We start from the raw sequence: 11,620 nt of genomic DNA, 5'->3' as shown, positions 1-11,620 counted from the left end.
TTTACAGTTGAGTGTTCAAGAGTAGATTTTAAAGGCTAACTTATATCTTGTAATTTAATATTGAAAAGAAATCTGCAGGAAACCCGGCCTATCCATCAGGCAGCTTGCCAAACCATGCGACACTGTATGTAACATAAATACATACATAGATCAACTTTCTTTGACTGGAATTTCACTGTGAATTTACAAGGATCACATTTTATTTCAAAATTGATTATTATGCTCAAAACGTACGATTAAACAATACACTACAAACTTTAAAGTACTCGAATTAACCATTCTTTTCTTGCATTTCCACACATATTGCTTTGAATTAATTCAAATGTAAGTCCTCTCAAATCAGAGACTAACGGTAGTCGGGCGAAAATTTCAATCCTTAGATTCTATATACTTGACAAACACACCTTCACTAACTAACCGAGTAAAATCTCACAATTTACATGTCATTAAGAGGAAAAACCTGAACTGGCTCCGAGCGAAATCTACAACGCAATAATAAAAGCAGAGCTCTTTTGAACTCTGGCATTTTAAATGCATATAGCAATGGATTTATGAATGAATTTGCGCAGAATAAGAAGGTTACAGAATACTGAAGTAGGAAAATTTGTTCTTGAGAAATTGTTTCAAAACTCTCCCATGAGAAAAAAAATCCAAGAATGTTGGCAATTAGTATTGGCAGCAATAGTGTCAACGATACAACTGTTACCATAAACAGTGTCTTGGTCAGTTTTCTTTCTCTAATGGCTGCTCCATGAATAACTTGAGGATGAGTTCCACAGTAAAATTTAATAGCGATGGATGTGTAAGAAACATGAATAACAAAATGGCAACATAATATGAATGTGAAGTATGCACCTGCCTCCGGCTCTGCGTTATACCAAATGACATCGAACTGAATCCGTAACGAAAAGATGACTGTAAACAGGGCAGCGATAAACCAAACAGCCGCAACGGCTGCTCTAAACACCCTCTTTTTTAAGAGGCGATGCGTAAATGGACGAAAAGTTGCGTGCGTTCGCTCCAAAGAAATAGCAGTAAGGTTTGTTATTGAGACTGTTGGAAAGTAAGCGAGTAAAGCTCCTGTGATCTGAATTGGCTTAGACACGTAGTCAATCGTCCAAATGCGACAATCGTTTCCCAGAGAGAAAATGCAGATGACGACATTCCATGCATTAAACATGTCTGCAATTGCCAGGCTGATCGTCAGGTACATGCCACGCTTGCGAAGTCTTCGTTCTTTCAGGAAAACAATGATTGCAAGGGCATTCAGTGTCACTATAGCAATAGCAGCGATGCCAAATGTTGTCAGCAAGGTAATGCACACTGAAGTAGAAAAGAGCTCGAAATTTGAAGTTCTCTTTTGTAGATCAGAATCATTCCTCATCTGCGTGAAGGAAAAAAAAAAAAAAGAAGGAAAACGACGGTTAGAACATTAGGATAAATTTGCATTCTAAAAAATTTATATTGTTAAATAATGTACTCGGAAAAATTTAGGCCAGTTTTAAACGTTACACTACTGCCGTGTCGAACTTAAATGAATTTCATCCAGCAGTGGCACGGCCACAGCACGGGAGGGTCACGTCAAATTCAAAATCAAAGCCGGAAACTGAAACCTTCCATCCAGCGGTTTCACATATCGGACAGCAGCTGAAAGAAAGGCAGGAAGAAGTTTGCTTTAATGAAGGGGATTTTAAACGCCAGAAGGCAAGGGCAACTGATACCAGAATCCATGTTACATCATTTTATTTGCAAGGAGAAGATCACTTATCAAAGTGTGTTCATTTATTGGTCTTCCGGTTTCTTTCCACGAAACTCAGCAGGTTACTGTGGCACGATCGTGCCGGCGTCGGAAAAAAAAATGTTGGCTGGTGAAACACCGTTTTGAACAAGTACAGGAGAGCAGGTTGAAAATAACTTTTCGCGTCTCAAGGGCAACTTTCTGGTTGTTTCTCTCCTGATTCACTCGAATGTATATCAGAAGAACATCTACCAGATGATGTCGAATGTACAGTGTATAGCGATATTTCTTGTTTACAAAGATTGACGTCACATTTCTTTCGATATTCAAATTTGCTCACGAAGGAACAAAATAAGTCTTTGTTTTAACAGCCAATTAGATTCTCGTTGGCATATTTATAACAATGGTTGATGTCTCGAAAAACATCGCTTTATGTTGTTGAGTATGTAACTAGGACGCATGCAAACAAATTGCAAAATAATCAAAACTACATTAAAATAATTTATGAATTTAGTTTGGCGCGACAATAGCACGACGTTTCAAACCAAGTCGAGCTACTGCCGTGCGACACGGCAGGGTCTGCCTAGTTAAGCAGTCGTGCCGAACTTAAGGACGTTCGCGCCAAAATCTTCCTACGGTGAGATTTTCTTCATTTCTCGCCTAGAGTTAGGTCATAAAGTACTTACTCCAAAAATGAAAAAAAAAAAAATGAGGGTCACCGACTTTGTTTCGGAGAAAATGGCAGTGGAAAAATGCCTTCATTTCGAGAAATCGGTCATAATAGCGAGATGTAGGCTCATCTGCTCATCCATCGAAAATCATAAAAATAAACTGTTGGAGTGAAAGTTTCCGTGCATAGGTTTTTAGGAGTGAGATTTTTAGATAATTGTATGCCGCTAGGGATGTGGTTAACAGTAGAGTTCATCCTCGACTAGCGTTTTCGTAAGCTCTATCCGTTGCAACCACTACCGGAATTCGATAGCACGAGGAAAGAAAATGTTAAAAAAAGATAACTTCTTGCTGTGAGATTTTTTTCATTTCATCATATTTTGTAGATAGTAAGTAAAGTAAGTGATTCATGATTAAAAAAATAGGTGTCACCGATGATCTGAACGAGTAAAATCGATGTGATTTTGCAAAGCTCTTGGAAAAGTTCGTTTGTCACGCTTTTGCGTGACCTGTCGGGCAAGGACTAGAACCCAAGAGAGGATCGATCGTTGAAGAGATGAAAGGTTTTTACCGAAAAAAAAAACCTTTCTCGAGCATAGCAACGAAGTTTTAAGCAGGGATCATCTTCATTTGGTTGGTGTTTTGTATAATATCTCTCCATTGCCGTCATGCTCATCCTCTGGAGTGTGTTTTTTTGTGAAATTCAGTCGCTGATTGTTTCCACGCAGGTCCGCACTATTCAAGCGGACGAGGACGAAAATACTGCTCAATTTTCACGAAAGTAAAGGAAAAGAACTTTAAAAACATGCATTCACTTTGAACTTAAGTTCGTAGGGTAATAAAAACATTAAAAAGAAACAGCCCCATTAAATTTACTCAACGGTTCGTCCTCGAGTTTTCCATACTTTCAGCCACTAGTCTACTCGATCAGCTACCTTTTCCAGAGCTTTTCCATCCTCCCGCTCACTTCTCTTTGAAGTTTTATGATGATTCGGAAATAAATGTGCCATTCTTTTGCCGGTCTGGAATTTTTTCCTCGGCGTTTTTGTTGCCATGTTATTTTAACTGATGCTTGAAAAATTTGTATGAAAGTCAAGTAGACTAGTGCACGACTGATAAAACCTCGCGAATATCAGTCGTGCTGTAGTCTACTTGTCTTTCATAAATATTTTAAATCAATTTTGACTGATTACGATCTTCTCTGATCCAACGCTGTGCAAGACTTATCGTCCACGGTTTTTGCAAAGGTTTTAAAACCTCAACTTTACTGATACTCGAGGTAATGCGTGACATTTACAGTCGCGTTACCTGCGCAGTAACGTTGCGCACAAACAACTAGCGCGAACGTCCTTAATACAACCTGCCCGACTGAATTGTTTCAAACGTCGTACTACTGGTGTGCTTTCATCATCATCATCAGTCCTTTTTGCGCCACGGGACGCATAAGGCCTCTACAGTCTCTCTCCAACGGGAGCTGTCTTGTGCCACCTTTCGGATTTCACTCCAAGTCAGGTGCATGGACTTGGGTTTTTTTCTCCACTGACCTTCGCCATTTGAATTAAAGAGTCTTAGTTTGGTCTTAAGGGAAATTGTTTTAGAACTCCAAATTGGTTTCAGCGATGTAAATGCCTGTCTGGCTTTACATCTACAAGGTCGCAAATAAACAATATTCCCGAAAAAAGTCATGTCATTATCATTATTATCAATAAACAAGGCCAAATGATATCAAGAATGCGAGTTTTAATAATACAAGCTAAGTGGAAGTGGCTCGTAATTCGTTTAGCTCAACCGGTGTTACACAATTGAAGTCAACTTTCAGCTTTCGTTTGTCGCACTATTTCTCGAATTTTTTGACCCCCCACGAAGTGGCTCTCTTTTTTGCTTCTTTTGCTCTCTAGCCCCAAATCTGAGTTTTGACTGCTAACTTCTTCAGTTTTCGCTCGGCGACGTTTTCGCTCGCCGACGATTCGACGACTGAAAAAACTGCAGTTCAAAACCGGAGTTTCGCAAATGAATGGTTTTCCCGCGTCAACACTAGGCTTACTCTAATTGGTTTAAATCCCGATTTTCTACTTGGCTGCGTATATTGATAATAATACGTGCTTTCACATCTACATCGGCGCCTTCCTGCACATCAATCATGCTGCCAAGGTAAGAGAACTGGTCAATTTTCTCTACCTGATTTGGCAGTTCCTTTTACATCCAGGGCTTATCCATTTGTGTATTGTTCTTAAGTCCAACTTTACACGCATTGTTGTTTAATCTTGCTGTTTTCTCACTTAGGTGGGATCCAGGGCTGGATAAAAGGCAAATGTCATCCGCATAGTCCAGGTCTTCTAATACAGTTGTCAATTTCCATCTAATCCCAGTACGTTGGTGACTTGTTGTTTCTTTCATCAACCAGATGAAAAACAATAGCGGTGGCAGCATGCATCCTTGCTTAACCCCGGTTTCCACAGCAAACCATGGTGTAAGAATAAAAAATAAAGGAACTTTATTTCAGTGTCTAGTCTAGTGTCTAGCGCTGAGGCACCAATTGAGGACGCTGTAAATTGAAATTAACTATTAACACAAAGCAAGTCTTTTGTTGGTTTCTGAGGAGAGGAGAAACCGGAGTACCCAGAGGAAACCTCTCGGTGCAGAGTAGAGAGCCAACAAACTCAATCCACATATGACGCCGAGTCTGGGAAACGAACCCGGGCCACATTGGCGGGACACGTGTGCTCTGACCACCGCGCCATCCCTGCACCCCTAACGTCCAACTTTACGTATGCCTTCATGGAGAACGCTACATTTGAAATCTCTGTAAAAAGCTTGTATCATTCTGATGATCTTTTGTGGGATGTCATAAATCCCTAAGAGTTTCCATAGGGTGTCCCGATGCACAATGTCGAGAGCTTTTTCGAAGTCAATGAAATAGCGTACGTTGGTCGAATTTAATTATTGTATTTAGTTCGGTACGACGATAGCGCGACGTTTGAAACAGGCCTTCGTAATTCTGAATTGCTGCGAGATTTGCGATGTTCAGGTAAAGACTTCAGCCTTAGGTGCTCGTGATTACCTCTACAATCGATGTGCGGTTGAATGGAAATGCGAGTACACTATATGTAATATTGGACAAAAATTCAGTTTTCGTCTTGGGTAGTTTATTTCAACCTTGCTTGACATTTTTTTTAAGATAAGGCCTTAACATTGGACCAATTTTAGGTTCTTGATCTTGATTTCAGCATTTAAGCTGCCAAACGACCTAATAAGTCAAAAGTTATTAACAAACAAATGCAACTGAGATTATTTTTGACAAATTGTGAGCGCTATTATTGACAAATTAAGCACCCTATATTCTACAGCACGGTCTCTTTGAATCCTGTTCTGTCCCAGTTACAGCCTGATGACACTGAGCGAATGATTGCGTATGGCAATTTCTCCTTGAATGACCGCGAAAAAAACCATTGCATAACTCGGTTGGACATGCTGGCCTAAGTGACTTATGCTTGACCCATTTACGTTACTATTTGCTTTGGTCGAAATTACCCCTGTAAACTGACCACCACTTGTTAAGCTAGTAAATGTCGTTTTAGGAGTTCCAAGGACAGGTGGCTTGTTGGTTCTGTCTCCTGCTCGGGCGTTTCAGGTAACGAGCATGAAGCACGAGGCACCATGGAAGGCAAAGGGAAACGGAGGAAAACGCCTGCAAGAAAACGTGTCCATTTCTTGGCAAATTTGTTACTTTACTTGTTGTTTACTTGTCACTGGCCTTTTTGACGCTTTTATTCGCTTCCAAAGTGGTTGGTTAAAGTGGCACATTGTTTTACACCATGGAATCGTAATGATAGGAATCGAAATTTGGCGTTATGTAACACAAATTGGTGATTGACATGTACAGACAGTACGGTGGCCCACAAGGGACGTGCTGCAAATTTAAAATAGTTGCTGAAATTTAAGATAGTTGCTGCAAAGTAAAAAGAATGTTGCTGCAAATAAAAAAGCAGAAAATATGTGTACGCACATTCCAATAATTCTATTGCAAAACTCAAACCATAATATTGTGTCACGCTCGTTCAAGGCTGTATTCCTTGTTCCTTTTAACGTGTATCCTTGACCTATGCTTCATCGATCTTAAAAAAGGCTTTCGACACCACCGACCATAATATTCTATTACGGAAGCTCCGTATATATGGTGTCAGCACAATCAGTATTAAGTGGTTTCATTCTTATCTTCTTCACCGAAGTCAAAGATGTAGCCTTTCTGGCCAATTGTCTAATGCTGCAACGGTTTCTTGTGGCATCCCACAGGTTAGCAACCTTGGAGCACTTTTATTCCTCGTTTATATTAACGATCTGCCAAACTGCCTTTGCTTGACCTCCCCAAGGATTGTTTGCTGATGATACTAACATAACCTTTGCAGCCAGCAGACTGAGTGACCTTGAGAATGGTGAACATTCAGAGTTCAGCGACGCAGAGAAGTTATGGTCATCGGGTCAAACCAACGTCTACATTCATTCTATGACGTGCGGATAAACATTGAGATCGATGCCAAATGAATCAACAAAGTTAAAGAAGCTAAATCACTAGGCGTGATAATTGATGGACACCTCTCACGCTCTAATCATATAGTTAAACTTAGCATGAAGATATCTTCAGCTACAGCAACCCTTAAACGCATAACACCATACATCTCAGAGCGCATTGCCCTCCAGATCTATGAAGCGTTGATAGTACCCCGTTTTGATTATTCTAGCTCCGTTCGGGGCAGATGCAACTTAACCTTATTGATAAACTTCAAAAACTTCAAAATAGGGCTGCCAGGGCGATTACCAGTTCCAGTTATGACATAAGCGCCAGCTTCCTTTTAAATCTAATTACAAGGCGGCAAAAGCTTATAGCCATATTAATGTTTAAAACAATTAAAGGACTCACCCCAGCGTACCTCCAGAATTTTATTCAGTACTCGCATTACGCAACACATCTTAAAAGACTCCGAGGCTAGAAACTTGAGTTACCTTTGCTGAGCACAAAATTATGGCAATCCTGCTTTCTGTTAAAGTGGCGCAATGTAGTGGAATAGTTTGCCCATCAGTTTGCAAAATTTAGACCCTCTTGGGTGTTTTAAAAGGGAAATTGACTAACTATATAGTAGCTGCCGGTCAGGCTCCCACACGGCAATCTTATAAATCAGTGTTGTAATGAGACCTTTTATTGTAATATATACTGAAGAGTTTACCAAGTATAAATAAATACAGTATGCATGTATGTTTTCCTCAAAGTGTTCAGCGGTAGTTTTGTCACCATTGTGGACACCAAATAATTGTCGAAGATACCTCGAAGAAATATGGTGACGCACAAGGGACATGCTTCAAATTAAAAAGTTGCTGCAAATTAAATAAAGTTTTCCCAAATTAAATAAAGTTGCTGCAAATTTACATAATTGCTGCAAATTCACAATAATTGTATTCTCAGTTTTGGACTGGAATTGGCTTGCAATGGAGGTTAATGCGGGAGAATCTTTTCAAATGCCAATACGTTTTAATATATTCCCCCGCATTAGTCTCCATTGCAAGCTAGTTCCAGTCCAATACTGATAATGCGAATATTCTCTTAGCAAATTCAAGACCTCGAGGATTCGTTGGATGAATTCCAAAATCGTTGGATGACTCTCTCCCTCTTTCGCATTCTCTTCCTCCCTCGCGCGTCCATTAGTTTTCAACGGAGATACGTATGGGTACGAGGCTGTTGTTGGTTTGATTCTCTCCAGAAATTTGACCATGGAATTGAACAGGAGCTGGGGATATTCCTATCAAGGAGGCATTGAATAAATTATGGAGAGTGGCCGCTGTGACATTACGGGTAGCTGTAGGCACTAGGCAAGGCTCTATACAGTGAGAACACCAATGGTTGAAGTGGAAATTTCTGATCTCCTGAGATGTTAAGGAAAGCCCATTTTCAGGACCATATCATCGGCGAAGTTGTATGTCAGTTGTTAGGGAAATGGAAGAAATGGCCAACTCTTGAGGAGCTCCAACCCTGTAGCCGAGCCGCCCACGAAGTCTGGACACAATTTGAATTGCTTGACCTACAGCGAGTATTACTCTACATTCAATCTCGTAGATGTAGTTCTAAGGCAAACAGTAATATGGTTCTTCTGCAGCCACTTCCTAATGTAGCACTCGCTGAGACTTACGAAAGTCCAGATGGCTTACGCAAGAGTGTGGTTCGGTTTGAGAAGAAATCCTCCCTCAAGACCAGCTTCAAGTCTTTTGAGTTCACTGACGTTCTGTTGAGACACTCATCGGATTCTCTGCGTCTTGTTATTTTCTACAGGCCGCAGACAATGGCGGACAAATCCTCCTCCACCGCTAATTTCTTCGAAGAATTTCCAACACTTCTAGAGGCTTTAGTGACAGCACCTGGTTCCCTGTTGATGGTTGGCGATTTCAACTTCCATGTCGAGGACGCTACCGATGGATCTGAACAGCGGTTTCTTCGCTAGGCTCGATTACCAGCCGCTGTTTCGGGAAATAAGTCAGCGCTCACTCCCGAAATCTCGGCTGGACGCGTGAGGTGAGCCATTGTTAATCTCCGCCAATCAGAAACTCGCCTGCACAAATCCGTCTGGCATAAATTATATGTTTTGGCTGCGAAGGTATTCTTTTACCCGGCCTGTTCGAGGTTTACAGTGATTTAAGATAGGAAACATCCAAGATTGCAACAACGAAAAGTGTTCGAGAAGCTGGAGAATGGGAATTGTGTCGTTTTCTACCGCCTGAGTTCGCAAACTTCACTGATTTTCCATTTGGCGCCAAGGTCAAAATACGGTTTTCAAATCCATTGCTATTGCAATTTTCTCCTCATACTTCGCTAATGTGAGAGGAAGTAAAATTCCTCAAGATCAATTGACAGTACTGCTGAGTTTATTGCTGGCAAAACGAGGGGGCCCATGAGGTCGACTGAGAGCTAAAGCAGCCGAAGATTTCGTTGATGATTCGCCGGTTGAATTCAAACTCACATCGATCATTTAACCACAAACTCAAGCTCGTATCATCTGGAAACTTCGCACAGACGTTTTAAGCACTGTTATGTAATTTCTGTTTACTTAAAATCAGTGTTTTTGGGATGTCTAATGCTATTTCCCCGCAACTATTAACTTCGCATAAATTATATTTTGAATTTACATCACAGACACAATCTATCGCTCACCCGTCCAGCCGTCTCTTCTCGGGGAGGATACCTGAACTCGAGTGAGCGGCGGAAATCGAGCCTATCTCCTCGCTTACTTGAAGCATTCAACTTAAAGCAGTATATTTGGGTTCCTTCTCATAGGAGTGGGCACACCCTCGGCTTAATCATTACGAGAGCTGATGAATCAATGGCTCAAGGCTTCAATGTTTATGACCCTGTCATCACCGTCCATTTTCTTGTCAGCTGTTCACCTGTTATCCCTAAGAAGGCATTCGAGCGTAAACATGTCAGCAACGAAGATATAGGAGATGCGAGGCAAAAGAGAAGGGAACTGGAACGGCGCTGGCAGAAAACGAGGTGCATCGTGAGCGTTTTATGGCACAGTGCCGACTGATCAATGATTCCATCTCACAGGCCAGGATGGCCTACTACTCTGGAATTATGGGCGACCATAACCTTGACACTAAGTGATTGTTCTTGACATTTGATGAGCTGCCTCATCACATTGCGGAATCCAAGTTATTTCATTATGACAATGGTGAAGCTCTGGCAAATAGCTTTGCTGACATTTTTACCGATAAGATCCTCAAAATACGCGATAAATTGCAAGTCAAGAGGGGCAATGTCCACCACACCCCTGATAATCTGTTGTACTACGGTCTTAAACTTGATTACTTCGATCTGGTATCTTGTGATGATCTCTCTAGTTTGATCTGCAAGTCCAGCGTGAAGGCTTGCGCGCTGGATCCGATACCTGCATTGGTCCTTAGGAACTGTTTGGATTTTCTTCTTTCCTTCATCACAAAATTTGTGAACTGTTCACTACAAAACAGTATTGTGACTGCTGACATGAAACGAGCCATTGTTAGACCCTCCTTCAAGAAACCTTCTCTCCACCACGAACTTTACTCCAATTACAGACCTATTTCTACTCTGATGTTCCTCTCCAAGTGTGGTGAAAAGGTCGTGGCTGTTCAACTGTCGTCCCATCTACAGGAAAACAAGCTCCAGGAGATCTTCCAGTCTGCATATAAAGTGGGACACAGTACAGAGTCTGCGCATTTGAGGGTGCACAATGAAATTTTACGTGCTCTTGATGAAGATCACGTTGTGATGCTGCTGCTGTTGGACCTGTCAGAAGCTCTCGATACCGTCAACCACCGCATGCTGTTATCCCGCCTTTCTCAGTGCGCGCCTCACTGGAAGAGCATTTTTAGTGAAGTAATACCGTGAATAAATTTGTCCGCGGACATTATCTGTTCCGAGAAGCGAACAGTTTTCCGACAGCGAAGCTCGAGGAAAACTGTGAGCTTCGAGGAACTGATAATGTCCCAGGACAAATATCCGAGCATATTTCTAAAGCCAAATTGAGGCTATTGTGTTTATTATGCTTCAAATATTTTTCGCAACAAGCCAACAAGCGGGATCTGCCAGTCTGTAATATGTCAACACGTCAAAGTTTGTCAATTGGCTTCCAAATCCGCGTCATTCAAGATTCATTTCCAGAATTTCGAACAGACTTCGCTTCAGTTAAAAGAATATGCTTGGGGAAAAAGTACAACATTTCGGTGAATGGAAAACATACTTTTTTAATTGTGTGGTGTGGCGGATACGATTTACAAACAGCTAACCGTCAAAAACGTTAACAGCGTATGAAGTGGATATTTTGGTGTTTTCTGGTACCGCTCTATCGACCAGCAGGTTTATCTCTTCTTCTGTTACGAAAGCAAACCGTTCTGCCATCTTAACATTAATTTTAATGTGAGACTTGGATCCTTGAAGTCGGTTTTAAAAATTGGGGAATATCATTGGGGAATATCTTCCGATATTCCCCAGTTTCAGCTGGGGAATATTCGCCCACGTGACGCGTTTAGACCAATCGCGCGCGAGCGAATTATTTGATGGATTATAAAGCTTGATACTATTATTATTATTATTATTATTATTATTATTTATTATTATTATTATTATTATTATTAGTATTATTATTACTATTGCTGCTACTACTACTACTACTACTACTACTACTACTATTA

At 40.9% G+C, this 11,620-nt stretch overlaps 2 protein-coding genes across 2 annotated transcripts; one reads left to right on the top strand and one right to left on the bottom strand.

Moving 5' to 3' along the window:
* Positions 1 to 303: 303 nt before the first annotated feature.
* LOC137983950 (substance-K receptor-like) lies at positions 304 to 4,653 on the bottom strand. Its single transcript, XM_068831107.1, has 2 exons — positions 4,586 to 4,653; positions 304 to 1,384 (listed from the first exon to the last, which is right to left on the bottom strand). The coding sequence occupies exon 2, from the start codon at positions 1,382 to 1,384 to the stop codon at positions 437 to 439; it is 948 nt and encodes a 315-aa protein (XP_068687208.1). The 5' UTR covers positions 4,586 to 4,653; the 3' UTR covers positions 304 to 436.
* A 3,885-nt stretch (positions 4,654 to 8,538) lies between these two features.
* LOC137981739 (uncharacterized) lies at positions 8,539 to 10,817 on the top strand. Its single transcript, XM_068828797.1, has 3 exons — positions 8,539 to 8,882; positions 9,726 to 9,948; positions 10,077 to 10,817. The coding sequence occupies exons 1-3, from the start codon at positions 8,539 to 8,541 to the stop codon at positions 10,815 to 10,817; spliced, it is 1,308 nt and encodes a 435-aa protein (XP_068684898.1).
* The last annotated feature ends 803 nt before the right edge of the window (positions 10,818 to 11,620 follow it).

Source organism: Montipora foliosa, chromosome 13 (assembly GCF_036669935.1).
Source record: "Montipora foliosa isolate CH-2021 chromosome 13, ASM3666993v2, whole genome shotgun sequence".
Classification (NCBI taxonomy): domain Eukaryota; kingdom Metazoa; phylum Cnidaria; class Anthozoa; order Scleractinia; family Acroporidae; genus Montipora; species Montipora foliosa.
This window is presented reverse-complemented; position numbering and strand designations above follow the sequence as displayed.